Here is a 16,930-nt window from a genome sequence, read left to right as displayed (position 1 = left end):
GATGATAGTTTAATTTGCTATGGGGCACATGCGCTCACCAGAGAGAGAAAACAAGAAAGCAAGTCACCAGTTCTGGGACTTGAAGTGCAGATGGCCATGTGAGAGGCCAGTGCCTCAACCACCACGCCACCTGCTGGCTCCAACCTACTGTCTTTCAATCACCTAAACTCAAACCCTCTGACTCCTTTCTTACACTCAGTATCTACTTATCAACCAGCCCATTCTATCTTCTGTGTTTTCTTTTTCTTTCTTTCTCTTTTTCTTCCTTCCTGCCTGCCTTCCTTCCTTCCTTCCTTTCCTTTCCTTTCCTTTCCTTTCCTTCTTTTTTCTTTTTTTCAGAGTTTTATCATAGGGCATACACCATTGGAGATAGACTAGAGAGAGAGAGATTTCTCACTTTTCCTCCAAGTAAGAAATCACCCCTAGAGGGGATGGCCATGCCGCAATCCCTACTCCTCCATTCTTCTCTCGGGATTTTGGGTACTCACACAAACGTGTTTGGCATGTTTTCTAAGCTGCCAGGTCTGGGACTCAAACTATATTTGGTATGCAGGAATACGAATTTGCTAGCAAAAAACCACATACTCTCAGAGTTTCAGACATCAAGTAAGTCCCAGATCAACAATTTGTTATGAAAAGGAAAGACACTAGACGGTTTCTCCCACATGGTGGACCATTGTTGCTCAATAAGGCAGTGAGTGAATACGGAAGCCAGCATACAGACTGTCCTCAAGGGCAGTTTGGGTTAGCTCAGATCTCTGAAAAAAACAAAACAAAACAACACTTAGCTGTGGGATTCCAGAATTCCATTCCACTGAGAATAGAAGACCTGGATCTAAATATTTTGAAGTCTATTCAATTATGAAATAGCTTTCCCTGTACACAGGATATAATCAAAAACACATAATAACATTAAAAAGAAAAAGAAATCTGACATTGGTTTGTGACAGAACATAAAAAACTTATCTGGTATTATGAGGAAGAATTACAAAAGCAGGGTAGTCTCATCTACGGAAATAATATTAAAACAATTTTATTATATATTAATGTACAGCAGGAAAGGGGAGATGAAAATAGTGTAAGTGGCCAAGCAGGACATCTGCTTTTAATGGACATCTGAAGCAAAACCTGGGGCCAGCAGGTGTGTGGTGGTTAAGGTGCTGGACTCCCCACATGGCGGACTGTGGTTCAAGTCCCAGATCTGGCAGCTTGAAAATCATGCCTGGCATGCGTGTGTCTGTGCCCAAAATCCCAAGAGGAGAAGGGATTGCAGCATGGTCATGCCCTCTAGGGGTGATTTCTCACTTTTCCTCTCTCCGTCTCTCTCTGGCAAGCATACACACCCGATTGCAAAAATCTTAAAAAAAAAAAAAAAAAGATTTTTTTTGGGACTAAATACAACTATTTTATTAATAAAATTTTTTAAAAAAAAAAAAAAAAAAAGATTTTTGAGTACTAAAACTACTATTGTATTCATAAATAATACAAACTACTTATAGAATATTACAGACACTAAAAATATTGTATTACTAAATATTTTGTATTAAAATGATTTTCAAAAATTTATCTCAGAACTTCACATACTTGTGACAGAATAAAATAATCCTTGTAAAAATGAGTTAGAGTCCTCAAATGGGCATAAGGGTTATTACCTCCTTGAAATGTTCATATGAGTAAACATGAAAAAGTTCAAACACGAAAATGTTCAATTTCAAATTAACAATCCTCAAACATGTCACCTGCCAAATGTCATTTATTGACATAGAAAGCTTAAAAGCACTATAGATGACCAGAACAAATACATATGTATATATGTGTGTGTATATATATATATATGTACGTGTGTGTATATTACATGCATATATATGTATATATATATTTTTTTTAATACCCAGAGAATGTATGTATATATGCGAGAGAGTAAAAGCATCCCTCAAAGGGACTGGTCATGTTGCAAACATTTTTCCTCCATATTCCTCTCCCATCAGGATCCTGGACATATATATAGGTGCACCCAGCAATGAAGCCGCCAGGGCAGAATTTGAACCATGATCAGAAATATGGGATCTGGCTCCCTCTGCACAGTGCCTAATTATTGTGCTAGAGCCCCAGCCCCAGAGTTCATATTTTATCACTATTTCCAATAAAATACAACATAATAATAATTTTATCTATGATTATAACATACCTTTTTCAAAAAACAAATTTTTTTTTTCTTAATTTGCTAGAGGGCACATGTGGTCAGTAGCAAGGGAGACAGAGAGAGAAAGTGAAAAACCACCCCCTAAGGGGGAGGGTCATGCTTCAATCTCTTCCTCACGCTCCTCCTGGGATTTTGGGCACACACACACAGGGGCCAGCATGTTTTTCAGGCCACCAGGTCTGGGACTCGAACCGTGTGGTCAGCCATGTGGAATTCAGTCACCTTAACTACCGTGCCATAGGCTAGTGTGGGGAGAGCTGTTTAAGATAACCCTTTCTGAGGTCAGCAGGTGGCATGGTGGTAAGGTGCTAGATTCCCACATGGCCAACCATGGCTTCAGTCCCAGACCCGGTGGCTTGAATCACAACAAATAATTAGATAACTAAGATAATGTTTCCCCTTTCCCAAGCCTAGCAAAGGGGCATGAGAAAATCACCTGGGAAAGGTGAAGAGTCTAAAACTCCTGAAAGAGTTTAATGGAGAAGCCGGCCGGGGTGCCTCGGTGACTGCACCGTCAAGGCTCTGCCCTTGAGGCTAACCTCCTTTCAAGAGTTTGGCAGAGACGTGCAAGCATTTCCCTAAGGACCATGTGGGACCTCTGAAGAAAAGAACAAGATGAGACTAATCTTCCGAGAAGACTGGCTAAAGGTCACCCCTTTCTGTGGAGGAGTGAGAAGGGCCTGGACAGAGGGCATGCTGCCCTTAGGGCCTTGGAGAGTCAAAGATGGAACCCCCACCTCCAAACTCTGTGGATTGCTAGATAGGAAGTCCATGGGGTTTCCCAACACAATCCCACCAGTCCCTTCTACCTGGTATTTGAAATTGGTCTTTCAGGGGGTAAATATTTCTGTTACCTCCTTCCTCATTCCACCTAGTCTCATCCCATTCACGTGAGTAGTCAGTGCTGCTGAGAAGGGATATGGCTTTAAGTAACTTCCACAGCCTTCTTAATCTGGCAACTAGCACTATTAGACATACCTGTCCTCTTTCCACTGTAACTTGGCAAATGAGACAACCTGCTTCTCAAAGATGAATCACTCTTCCTATTGTGTTTATGAGGGAGAAAATAATGATTAAGCTTCTAATTGCTATACTTTAAAAAGGAGTCCCTGAAGGAACTCCAAATTCTGGCACTGGTATATGTGTTCATGCTCCAAATCTGGACCAGTGGAAATGGAGGAAAAGGGATTGCAGCATGACCACATCCCACGGGAGGGGGGGGGGCACTTTCTTGCTCTCTGCCCCTTTGTCACTCCCTTGCAAATGCACATACTCTCTAGCAATGAAGTTTAAAAAGGAGTCAATTCATTTTAAATCACACTACAATCAAAAATGGATTTTTACCACACAAAATGAGCCTAAATATTTAGGACTCAACCTTACTTATGAGGAAAACAAGCATACCAGTATCTTTCAGTCTCAAAGGTCACTCACAGCTATAATGCGATTCATTAATATTTTATAAATAGAAGTTAATGTCCTCTTCTCATTCCTTCTATGACAGTCACTAATCAGAAAAACAATTTCTCTACCTCCAAAGCAACAAAGTTCTTAGATATTATGTTACTGAACTAATCCTATGCCCATGGGCTCAGAAATTCCATTTAATAGAAGTATTTCATAATCAGTTTAATATTGTTTTGGGGAAGAGCTAAGGGCCTGGAGTAAAATAATAAGGTAGTCGTAGCTGTAGAAAGACTGCAAATATTTAAAAGCTTATTTTAGTATTCACATTTTAAATATTTAAAAGGCAAGTCTGACTGAAAAGTAAAATTGTTTTGATCCCTGAAAGGATCAACCATGCTAACCCTGAAAGAGCTGAATGAATCGAGGCTGTAAGGCCGCGGTGATCAGGCGGTCAGGCAGCTCCCTCAGGAAGAGCTTCAGTAGACTGGCAGCTGAGCAGACGTCACCATCCCGCCCCAGCTCCATGGGCGCCCCACTCTCCCACTGCCATCGGAGCTGTTCCACCACCTTCACGTTGCCATTCACCCTGAAAAGACCTTCCTGGGTGAGTCCTGAACAGGAGACATGGAAAATAAACAGAGGGCTCTCACAAACTGATAGAAACCCAAAGGGCAATAATAACAAACATAAATAAATCTCAGCACACCATTCTCTGAGTATGGTAGTTCTCAATCATTAGATGTTCACATTGTATAAACACATTTTCTTAGAATAACACATTTTCTTATCTTACTATATTATCAACAAAAAAGATCATACAGGAATATTATAAAAGCTGAACCCTGAAACTAGGCTATGCCATATATTCACATAGAACATTAATACCATACGAATTTCTTTTATATAATCTTACAGTGCTGAACAGAAACTTACTGTGGGCTCTAACAGTAGCTAGCATTTTATGAACAATTATTTTAAAAAATGACACACATGTAAGACACTTCTGATATATATGATTATCTTTGTAATAATTTAAGTAAGAAGTAAGTGAGCCAGCCTGAGGCTTAAGAGAGCTGGATCCCAATGGACACTATAGCTTGAATCCTGGTCCCAGTGGCTTAAAAATAAACAAAGGGGGCCAGCAGGTGGTGTGGTGGTTAGGGCTCTGGATTCCCACATGGCTCACTGCAGTTCGAGTCCTAGACTGGCAGCTTGAAACTCATGCTGGGCACGCATGCATGCATGTGTGGCCAAAATCTCGAGAAGAGAATGGAGGAGAGGGGATTGTAGCATGGTCATCCACTCTGGTGGAGGTTCCTAGCTTCCTGTTTCACTCTCTCTCTCTGGAGAGGGCAGATGCCCTATAGCAAAAAAACTCTCAGACAAGAAAAATACATAAATAAAAGAAAGAAAAACACACCAGGAGCCTATGCCTAAAATCCCATCAGGATGGAAAAATGAAGGGATTGTGGCATGACCACTAGCCTCCTAAAGGACTGCTTTCTCCTTCTCTCTCTCTCTGTCTTGCACATATGTCCTCTTGCAAACGAAAAGAAAGAAGGAAAGAAGGAGGGAAGAAAAGAAAAAAAAAGAGAGAGAAAAGACAGGGAGGGAGGAAGGAAGGGAGAAAAAGAGGCAATCATTTCTCTATCACTAAATTCAAACTCCAAGACACTACGGGACTATAAATGGTGTAAGAAAGAGCCTTGGCTTCCGTTAGTCATGGCGGAATATCAGTGTCAGCCGAGGTTGGTAGAGAGGGCTGCACAGAGGAGGCAGACCCAGAGGAGGCAGACCCTAAGCCTTGGCTAAAACACATACAAAATGGAAGGGCTGGGGTTGATGTCCAGTAACTCTAATGAAGCTTAAGCTTCAGACTTCCTCCTTTTCTTGGGCAGTTTCCAATCTCTGTCCCAGGCTCAATATTCTTAATGTTGAATTGTTTTTCTCAAGGAGGTCTCCACAAGATTAATTATCGGGACCCACACACCTTGATCCACCTGTGACAAAGAGGAATGAAAACAGACACTGAGAAATAGAGACAGGAAAGCATGAAGAAAGGTCGGTAGATAAATATATGGTGTGTTTAGGTCAGAGCACAATAGGATAACAACAGGGAAGAAATGGAAGGGGGTCTATGGATGCTGTTACAGAGTGAAGACTTTATCACCAGAGCATTAAGCAGGGGAAACAAAATACAGTCATGGTTTACAGAAGATTTAGCCAGCGAGCAAGCAGAGAATGTGGAGGGCAGAGAGCATGCTTCAGATCACTGCCTTCCATTGTAAGGCAGTAAGAAAGATTATGGTGGAAGAAGAGAAAAAACAGAGAATAAAGATGACTTGGTAACTTAGTACATAAGGGATTTAGGAAAGAAAGGAAGGGTTGAAAGATAAGTTTAAAGGTTGAAAAGTAGGAATGGGGGGACGCTGAGAGATAAGGAGTAGGTGGTGGAGCAGGAGTTGATGAGTTTCAACTCAGTGTCAGCAGGCATGTCAGGACTGTCGAAGGTGTGAGAGACAGTCTTTCTAACAGGGCAGGCCAAGGACTTACACTCTTTTTGAAAGTAATGTTAGTAATAATATAAGCACTGAAGCCTTTTGAATTTTTTTTTTTTTTTTTTTTTTTTTTTAGGTTTTTGCCATAGGGAATGGGCACTCACCAGAGAGAGGGAAAGTAAGAAATCATCTTCCGGTGGGATGGCTACACCACAATCCCTTCTTGTCTAGTCTCTCCTAGAATTTTGGGCACGCACGCACATGTGCCTGGTGTGGTTTTTTGTTTTGTTTTTGTTTTATTTTTTTAGAGAGATTTTTGCTATAGGGCACATGCGCTCACCAGAGAGACAGAAAGAGATAGAGAGACAGAAAGTGAGAAATCATCACCTAGGGGGATGGCCACACCACAATCCCTTCTTCAGTTTCCTCTTGGGATTTTGGGCATGCACACACATGCACCTGACATGAGTTTCAAGTCACCGGCTCAAACGGTGGTAGACTACATGGGAGTCCAGCAACATAACTATTACACCATCTGCTGGTCCCACCTGGTATGATTTTCAAGCCACTAGGTCTGGGACTCGAATCACAGCCAGCCATGTGGGAGTCAACACCTTACCATCTGCTGGCCCCTAGAATTTTTAGAGAGGAGTTCTTTGTTTCTTTCTCTTACCAGTTAATTGTCACTGCTCTCGTTAAGCAAAAGAGTAAAGTAATTTCATTTTAATTTATAATTTGAAGAACTACTTTATAAACTCTCTAATTTGACGATATTTAATGAATGCTTAGTACCATGCTAAATATTATAAAAATCGACTGTGAGAAAAAAGTTCAAACAGTATTATTACCCTTAAGTCTGCAATCTGGTAAGATGTTTATGTTCTTCCATATTTGCACATGACTTGATTGCAAAAAACAGCAAAATTTGACATGAATTTTAACTCCAATTCTGACAAACATTGCAAAATTAGGAATGACATTACAATATTTAGCAACCAATACGGCAGGACATTATCTAATTGGAACAAGATCCCAGTCAGTACATGTGGTCGGCAGCTTCTAAAACACCCGTGATCCTCACTTCATGGAACCAACCCATAGGTAACCCCTCCATGGGAGTGTGGGTTGTACCTAGTGACCTGCTTCTGACAGAGAAATTCGGTCAATGTAAAGCGATGGCACTTCTGAAATCAGAGTATAAACGATGGGCATCCATCCTGCTGTTCTCTATTAATAAATAAGCTACCACTTATTGTGTCAGCTCCTCTATGAAAAGGCCTACATGCAGGGGATTGACGGTGGTCTCTGGCAACATCCATGGTAACTGAGACCCTCAGGTCAACAAGCCAGAAGAAACTGGATTCTACTGACAACCACTGAGCTCGGAAGGGACTCAATCATTCCTGTGTTGAGTCCTGATATGACTGTGGCTTGGCTAACACCATTGTCAGAGCCTTGTAAGAGACCCTAACACAGAGAACACAACCAACACTGTGCCCAGCAGGTTCCTGACCTACGGAAATGGTGGGGTAATCATAAATATTACTGTTTTAATCCACCATGCGGGAGGTTAATTTGTTATGTAGCAATGGAAAACCAGTATGATAGCCAATTCCCTTGGGTTCTGCAGAATATCAGGTATTACTGGGAGATTTTATTTAAAGCCTTCCAGGTCTGTTTCCTCTACTCTACAAAGATAGTTTTTAACTTCAGAATCATATCTAGGCATCAAGAATCTAGCATTCAATTAAAAAAAAATCTTATCTCCAGTAAAGGCCCCAATCCTGAAAATCTAGAATTCTGTCTCCAGCTCGTGTGTTTATCTAGTGGCTTTGTCTAATCTTGCCTTCTGCTTTTGGCTCAGCAAGTACCCTTTGAATCTGATTTTACATGGTGTATTTTTTTAGCTATGACCTTAGGCTTTCTAATCCAGCAAGGCTTTTTTTTTTTTTTTTTTTCTTTTTTGAACCTTCCCCCAAATAAATATACTTGCAGCAACTCCAAAATAAGTACCAGCTCCAAGAACTGTCCGTGGTATTCAGGCTCCTGAGCTCACTGGACCAAAGTAGCAGAGATTAGAAGGTATAAATGCAAGTCGTGGAAGTCATTGCTTCTCCACCACTTTATTCCTGCACCCATCTCTGTTATTTAAATAATCCTTTTCCCTCAGAATGGGGAATATTTCCCATCCCAAACAAGACTTAGTGATTTCCCACCAGAGGTGTTTACTTCTGGACATGGCTATATTATATTCTGGGGGAAAGAATCCATGTAGTTTTAAAAAGCTCCCTACAGGCTAGCTGGTAGAAGGGTGGTTAGGCAGCTGGATCCCACATAGCCGACTGAGCACAGTCCCAGACCTGGCCAGCTTGAAAAACACACCAAACACCTGTGTGTGCATGAAGAGGTTGTGGCATGACAATCCCCTATGGAAGGTGCTTTCTCATTTTGTTTTTTCTCCCCTCTCTCTGGCAAGTGCATGCAAAATGAAAACATAAAAATAAAAAGTTCTTGGGGGTCAACAGGTGGTAATTAAGGGTGCCGGACTCCCACATGGCTAACTGTGGTTCAAGTCCCAGACTGGCGGCTGGCTTGCTTGCTTTCTCACTTTCTCTCGTTTCTCTGTCCCTCTCTGGTCAAATAAATAAATAAATAAAGAATGAAAGAAAGCTTAAAAAAAAAAAAGAAAACGGAAAGTTCTTTGTGAGGCTATAATACCTCCAGTACCTGAAGTGTGCTCTAAATCTCAAAAGGATGGAGAGATGGAGAAGTGATTGCAGTATGACCATTCTCCATGGGAGAGTGCTTCTGCTTCTCCCTCTCTCACTGTCTCTTTGTCTCTCTCGAGTGGGCACACATGCCTTCTAGCAAATATTCATTAAAAAAAAATCCAATACCCAAATGAGGACTCCCAGACTATAACCTTTACATTTTTTCCCTACTCTAAACTTTTAAGAAGTTATGATTAATAATAGAAATGTTCTAAAGAAAGATATTTAGATGGCTGCATGAAGTAGCATTATTCTCATGCATTTCAGAGATCCTGATATAGATCTATTTAAGAGATATAGGTTAACCATTATAAACCAGTAGTCTAAAATAATGTTTTAGAAATGAAAGAATGACCTAAGTTAATATCTACTCCATGACAGATACTTTTCTGTCCAAAGCTATTTCAAAATAATATGAATTGGAGCCGCAGGTGGTGTGGCGGTTGAGGGCACTGGATTCCCACATGTCCGACCACGGTTTGTGTACCACACCTGGTGACTAGCTTTCTCACTTTCCTGCTCTCTTTCTCTCTCTCTCTCACTTTGTCCTTCTCTGGTCAACTTTAATAAATAAATAAAGTCAAATAAAATAATTCTTAAAAAAATACAAATATATCTTTAGAAACTAAATATTGCAGAAGTCAGAATTTGCCAACAGGCATACTTTGGCCAAAGAAGTAGCGTGACAATATGTTAGTGCATTCTGACACCTGCTGGTGACTGGAGAATCCAACACTATTTAAATTGGCACAGCCCATGGTGTGTGCTAAAGAGGCCTCTGACCACATTGTCAGCGAGATTGGCTATCTTAAAATACCTTCAAGCTGAGATGCCTTATATTTTTTAAGGAAAAAAGTCCAAAATTTGTTTAAAGACCTTGATGAACCCTTCCTACCCTAAAATTCCTTTATAATATAATTCTCTCTTGTGTAGAGTTGTTAAATGTTTGTATTTACATCAAAGAAAATGGCCAAAACACCTACCTATGATTAAATTATATGACAGATCACCCCTATATTCTCATACCTGATAAAGTACCTACAGTATCCCAGGTGAACAATAACTATTTGCTAACTTGAAAAACCATACAATAATGAAATAAAACAAACTGAGTGTCTTGCCTTCAAATGTTATCGATCACCCTTCCAACTTACACAGGTTCTTTTGTCTCTTACTATAATAGTTTCACATACAATAAAGGGCGTCTGGATGTCTACACAAAAATTATCAATAAGATTCTGGGTCCTGCTCTGGCTTGTCTAGTCATGATTCTGATTCAGGGCAGACAGGGTGTCATGAATGCATGTGTATTTTACAAAGACTCCACTATTTTACATTTTTTATTAAGAATGACTGGTATGGGATCAGCAGATGGTGTAATGGTTATGTCGCTGGACTCCCATGTAGTTGCCTGTGGTTTGTGTCCCAGACGTGATGGCTTGAAACTCACGCTAGGCATGTGTGCATATGTGGCCAAAAATCCCCACAGGAGAAAAGAGGAGAAGGGACTGCAGTATGGCCATGCCCCTTGGGTAGTGATTTCTTGCTTTCTGTCTTCGTTTGTCTCTCTGGAGAGTGCCTATGTCCTATAGGAAAAAAATCTCTCTCTAAAAAAAAAAAAAAGAAAAGAATGACTGATTTAGCTTACTCAAATATTGGATTTGCACTACCCAAATACACCATACTAAGAGTATGCTAAGGAGATGTACAAGAAAAGCAACCCTAACTCAAATTTCGCCAAATCTTTTGTGTTAAACTTTACATCTGAGCAAATCCAGAGACTGAGAAACTGGTCCTTCTGAAGCTTATTTTCCTTCCAAAATAAGGAGATAACTCCGATGAGCTAAGAACACAATCATACCTGTTCAGGAACAAGGTATGATTTTGTCATCTACACACCTGGTGACCAGAATAGATAGCTGTTTTTTCAGTGAACACAAACACCTGATCTTCTAAGGAATGAACCATCTGCCATGCAGTCCCGGCCAAAAATCAGGGCATGTTCCTATAGAGGAACATTCACACACTGTTTTTCACCCATTTCCCACAAAATAAGATATGAAGCCTGAAGCAAACTGTGCCAAGTACAGAATTTCTTTGACATCTCCAATTTTACTTACTTTTTTTTTTAAAGTATTCATTGTCATTACTTTATTATTTTATTTATTTGTTTGTTTATTGGTTTGTTTGTTTATTTATTTGAAACTGACCAGAGAGAGACACAGAGTGAGAGGGGAATTGAGAAAGCAACCTGCCAGGTCCAGTACTTGAACCATGGTCAGCCATGTGGGAGTCCGGCCGCCTTAACCACCATGCCACATGCCAGGCCCCAATTTTACTTACTTTTAAAAATCCCTAACACTTTATACTCTATTCTATGAGTCTGTGCTTGTTTTAGTATAGAAAAGTTGAAGATCCCAAATTTTTCCCTCAGAATATTTCTCTCCTAGGGTTTGAGTGGTGATGTGGAGGTGACACCACTGGACACAGATGGGAAGGTGCTGGTTTCCCTGGGCCTCCCTGAGCATGCGGAGTGCTTGCATGACCATATACTATATCAGCTAGGACTGTGGGTGATTCTAGCAGGAGAACTCTTGTGGGGGGGGTCCCTGTGTCTGAGCTCTCTGCCTTTCTCTCATGGAAGAAATAAATGCATAACCTTAAAAAAAAATTACCTGTGATGGTTAGTTTGGGGTGTCGACTTGACTGGAAAGGACTATGTATAAAAAGCACGACTCTAGGTGTTTCCAGAAGAGATTAACATGCAAGTCTGAGGAGACCAGAAGAGGAAGACCTGCCCTCAATGTGGATAGGCAGATCCAATCAACAGGGCTCAGAGTGAATAAATTCAGAAAAATGAATGGGCCTCTTTTTAGACAAAGAGCAAGACAAAGCCTCTTGACCTCGGACATCACATCAGTGGCTCCCTGGGTTTTCGGGCTTTAGGCCTCAGACTGTTAGTTACTGGCTTCCCTGCCTCTGAGGCTTGGGACTTGGACTGCACCATACTACCAGAATCCCAGGGTCTCCAGCTTGCAGATGGTCTGCTGTGGGACTTCTGAGTCGACATAATCACATGAACCGATTTCTGCAATAAATCCCCTCTCATATGTCTAGACAGAGTCCATTGGTTCGGTCTCCCTAAAGAGCCCTAATACACTCCCCCAAATGTTAAAGCTTATTGATATTTATTACGTAGTTTGAAGTTTCGCATCGTATCTCCCCAGTTTGAAAAGTGTGGATATAGGGGGTCAGGAAGCATTCTCTCCAATTATTCAGGTTTAATTTCATTTAAATAAAATCATTTAAAAAATTTTTTAAGAGAGGTTTCTGCTATAGGGCGTGTGCACTTGCCAGAGAGACAGAGAGACAGAAAGTGAGGGACCAGCAGTAATGGCTATGTTGCTGAACTTCCATGTAGCTGACTGCAGTTCAAGTCCCGGACCCGGTGGCTTAAACTCACACTGGGTGCATGTGCGTGTGTGCCCAAGATCCCGAGAGGAGAATGGAGGACAAGGGATTGTGGTGTGGCCATGCCCCTGGGGGGATGATTTCTCGCTTTCTATCTCTCTGTCTCTCTCTCTGTCTTTCTAGTGAGCACATGCGCCCCATAGCAAAAACCTCTCAAAAAAAATAAAAGAAAAAAGAAAGTGAGAACTCATCCCCTTCTGGGGGTGATGGCCATGCTGCAATCCCTTCTCCTCCATTCTCCTCTTAAGATCCTGGGCACACATATACACACGGCCGCTGTGAGTATAAGCTGCTGGGTCCAGGACTCAAACCACGGTCAACTACATGGGAGTCCAGTGACATAACCATTATGCTATCTGCTGGTCCCCAAGTCATCAAAAATCTATAGGTTACATAGCTCTTCATTATTGAGAAAGACATGTATTTTTCATATATATGTAAAATTTGTATATAAATCATGTAAAGTACTACATTACTCTCCAAATGTTTCAGATGTTTAATTTTATCACTTCAAAAATGACACCCTCCCACAACAGCAGGCCCTACCTCATTCTTGTTTGGTACCCTACAAAGTTTATGAAGACAGTAAGGCATCCAATAAATTCATGATTGACTTCAGATGAGAGGGATACCCAAAAAGTGCTCTATCACATTAAAAATTATTGACCGTCAGTAGAAATGCAATCAAACAAGGGAACACACTATTAGAAAGGTGCATTTTGAGCATATTTTAGTGCTTAAAACCAGGAATCATGAAGTCAGCAGGTGGTGTGATGGTTAAGGTGTTCGACTCCCACATGCTCGAGGATGGTTTGAGTCCTGGACATGGCAGCTTGAAAATCACCCTGGGCATATGTGTCCAGAATCCCAGGAGAAGAATAAAGAATGGATTGGGTGTGCCCACCCCCCTGGGTAGTGGTTTCTCACTTTCCTTCTCCCTGTCTCTGTCTCTCTCTTCCTATGGTGAGTGCACACGCACTACAGCAAAAACCTGAAAGCAAATAAACAAACTAGGAATTGTTCCAAACTAGAGACCTCAATAATTACAGTGATTGCACTAGGGTTACTTTAATTAATATTGTCAAAATAATGTTCACCAGTAATGCTTCCTTTTAAGGGAAAAGTACTTTGTGCAATAATTTGGTATATCAATGAAGGTGCGTTCAAGACTATTCTAACCATACAGTATGACATAATTCACAGGAAAACATACCCCCTTTACACAAGGAACTGTAAAACTGCAAAGAACTGAAACATGACTCAACTTACCGTGCTGCGTCAGGTACTCCACTAGAGCCCACACGACCGTGGGAACGCCGTTTTCCGTGAGCCCCTGCTGCTGGAGTTCCTGCAGACTCACTCCAAACAGCTTCTTGTAGCTAGCACCTCTCTGCTCACTTAGTGGCACTGCCACTATCTTTTTCATGTCTTCTTTCAGCCGAACCGCTGCTTTATTTTGCTTAAAAGGGCATAAGAAGAAAGAGCAGTCAGTCATAGTCACCACAGGAGGCTGCATGGTTACAACAGAGAGGCATGGATTAAAATGTAAGTGCTTGCAGGTGAAGGGCAGTGGTCGTCACGTAACTGGACTTCAATTCAAATCACAACCTCTCCCATCTCTCCCACACCGCAGTGTTACGAAGGGCGCACACTGATACTGGTTAAAAAGGAGTGAAAATGAAGAGACATCTGAAGCCACAACTTGGGTGTAGCTAAGAGAGGGAGCAATACACCACAGTCTCTAAGATATATTACTACAGCAACCACGGGGTGTGACTTAGAAGTACCTGCTGATCAGGAAAACACATGCAAGTACATTCAAGTGCCACGTGGATCCTGAAACAATAAGACACTTCTAAAGACAAAAAATATACCTAAGTATGATTCAAAGGTAGCCAAAGCTTGACATAGGAGAAGAAAAAGGAATAAGTGTATGCAGACTGAACATTTTATTTCTCTGATTTGATTACATTCGCAAATATCTTGGTAATTTTCTGGCACATAAGAGCAATTGTGGCTGAAGTTCAAAATGCCCTATCTCTGAAACCACAGCATTTTAGGTAATCAAGATTTACAAATTTTTTCTTTCTCTTTTAAAAAATTTATTTATTTATTTATTATTATTATTTTTTGCTATAGGGCGCACGCGCTTGCCAGACAGACAGAGAGAGACAGAGAGACAGAAAGCGAGAAATCACCCCACAGGGGGGATGGCCACACCGCAATCTCTTCTCCTCCATTCTCCTCTTGGGATCTTGGGCACGCATGCACACACGCCCAGCGTGAGTTTTAAGCAACTGGGTCCGGGACGCGAACCGCGGTTGACTACATGGGAGTCCAGCGACATAGCCATTATGCTAACTGCTGGTCCCTATTTATTTAATTTTATTGTTATTACTATTTTTTAATTTTACTAAGGGACACATATGCTTACCAGAGAGACAGAGGGTGAGAGAGGGACCAACAGATGGTGTAATGGTTATATCGCTGGACTTTTATGTGGCAAATCATGGTTCAAGTCCCAGACCCAGCAGCTTGAAACAAACGTCAGGTGCATGTCTATGTACCCAAAGTCCCGAGAGGAGGTTGGAGAAGAAGGGATTGTGGTGTTGCTATCTCCCCTATGGGGTGATTGCTTGCTGTCTCTCTGTTCCTCTCTGTCTCTCTGGCAAGTGCACGCACCCTGTACCAAAAATCTCTCTCAAAAAGAAAAAAGAGAGAGAGTGAGTGAGAGAAAGAAAGTGAGAAAGCAAGCCACCGGGACTGGGACTTGAACAATGGTCGGCCATGTGGGGATCCAGTCCCTCAACCTCTGCGCCGCCTGCTCTGGTCCTACAATTTTTTCAATAAGGCTACACATATTATAAATAAGAAATACAACTTATATTCAATTGATTCAAGTTACTATTGCAATAAAAACAATCTATTAAGGTTTCTTCTTTAATAGAAGGAAGAGGGATTTTTTTAAAAAAAGCATGCTAATGTTAGGTGGATGTAAATCAATCCACTGAAAGGAAAGATGGCAAAATCCAAGGAATTTTATTTGGGAACCAGGGCAGTAAGATTAGGATTAACTTTTGCTTTTTTAAGAATAAGTGTAGTGGGCCAGCAGATGACAAAGCAGTCACATCACTGGACTCCCACATTGACCTCAGTTCAAGTCCCAGACCCAGTGGGACTTGAAACTCATGCCAGGTATTGTTGTGTGCATGCCCAAGATCCCAGGAGGAGAAGAAAGAAGAGATTGCAGCATGGCCACCCTCCCTGCATGGGGAGGAGAGGTGATTTCTCACTTTCCTTCTTATGTCTCTGTTTTTCTCTCTGGTGAGTATGCATGCCCTATAGCAAAAACTTTTTATAGGAAAAAAAAAAAAAGAGGAGCCAGCATATGGCATGGTAGTTAAGGGCACTAGACTTCCACATGGCCAATAGTGGTGTGAATCCCAGATCTGGCAGCTTGCTTTCTCACCTTCCCTGTCTCTCTCTCTCACTCACTCACTCTGTCCCTCTCTGGTCAAATTTTAAAATAAATAAATAGGGACTGGTAGGTGATGTGGTGGTTAAGGGTGCTCAACTCCCACATGACCGACTGCGGTTCGAGTCCTGGACCTGGCAGCTTGCTTTCTCATTTTCTCTCTCGTGCTTGTTCTCTCTCTCACCTCTATCCCTCTCTGGCTAAATTAAAATAAATAAATAAATAAATCGGTAAAGTTAAACAAAATAATTATTTAAAATAAATACATAAATAAAGTTAAATAAAATAATTCTAAAGAAAAAAAAAGAAGAAATGTCGCACCTAACCAAAGTACTAGTAATGTAAGTGCAAGTTCATTTAGTCCTTATTCTTGTTTTATTTTGTGTATTTTTTTCAAATTTTAGCTAGAGGGCATAAGTACTCACTGGAGAGAGACAGAGAAAGGAAAGATAGAAAGCACCGCCCATGAGGCATGGACATGGTGCCATTCCTTCTCCACTTCTCCCTCCTGCACACCCTGGGAGGGTGGGGAGAAGACTAGTGTTGGACCTGGGCTCCCCCCACAAACTATATTGGCACAATGGTACTATCACAGGGAAATGAGAAGCTTTGCTCTGAGAGGGGACTGACTTGATCTGAAGAGAGGACAAAAACCCCATACATAGTGGGTCAACACTCTAAGGACTTACATCCAGAATATAAAGAACTTTTACAACTCAGTAAGAACGACCCAATTAAGAGATGAGCAAAAGAAGCATATAGACATGGAACCAAAAAAGATACTCAAATTGCCAAAATGTTTCCAAAAACATGCCCAACATATTCAGTCATTAAAAAACTGAGATAACAATACTAATTCATCACAATGGCAATAATGAAAATCATAACTAACACATTATGAGGATGCTTAGAAACTGGAATTCACATATAGTGCCCGTGGAAATGTAAAATAGTGCAACTACTTTAGAAAACAATCTAGTAGTCTCTTCTTTTCTTTGGAGAGGTTTTTGCTATAGGGCGTGTGCTCGTCAGAAAGACAGAGAGAGACAGAGAGACAGAAAGTGAGAAATCACCCCCCCCCCCAAGGGGAATAGCCCCACCGCAA

The 16,930-nt window shown here is 41.2% G+C and overlaps 1 protein-coding gene across 2 annotated transcripts in view; it reads right to left on the bottom strand.

The window, feature by feature from the left end:
• The window catches only part of FAM13A (family with sequence similarity 13 member A), a 249,625-nt gene that overhangs the window by 221,649 nt on the left and 11,046 nt on the right, over window positions 1–16,930 (bottom strand). For both annotated transcript variants that reach the window (XM_006143243.3, XM_027769857.1), the window contains exons 2-3: window positions 13,620–13,809; window positions 4,012–4,221 (exon numbers count right to left, since the gene is read on the bottom strand). In XM_006143243.3, coding sequence (XP_006143305.1) covers window positions 4,012–4,221; window positions 13,620–13,809 — 400 coding nt within the window. The remainder of the gene's footprint in view (window positions 1–4,011; window positions 4,222–13,619; window positions 13,810–16,930) is intronic.

Source organism: Tupaia chinensis, unplaced genomic scaffold (genome assembly GCF_000334495.1).
Source record: "Tupaia chinensis unplaced genomic scaffold, TupChi_1.0 Scaffold000094_1, whole genome shotgun sequence".
Classification (NCBI taxonomy): Eukaryota; Metazoa; Chordata; class Mammalia; order Scandentia; family Tupaiidae; genus Tupaia; species Tupaia belangeri.
Note: the sequence above shows the minus strand (reverse complement) of the source record. Positions and strands in the feature narration are given on the sequence as shown.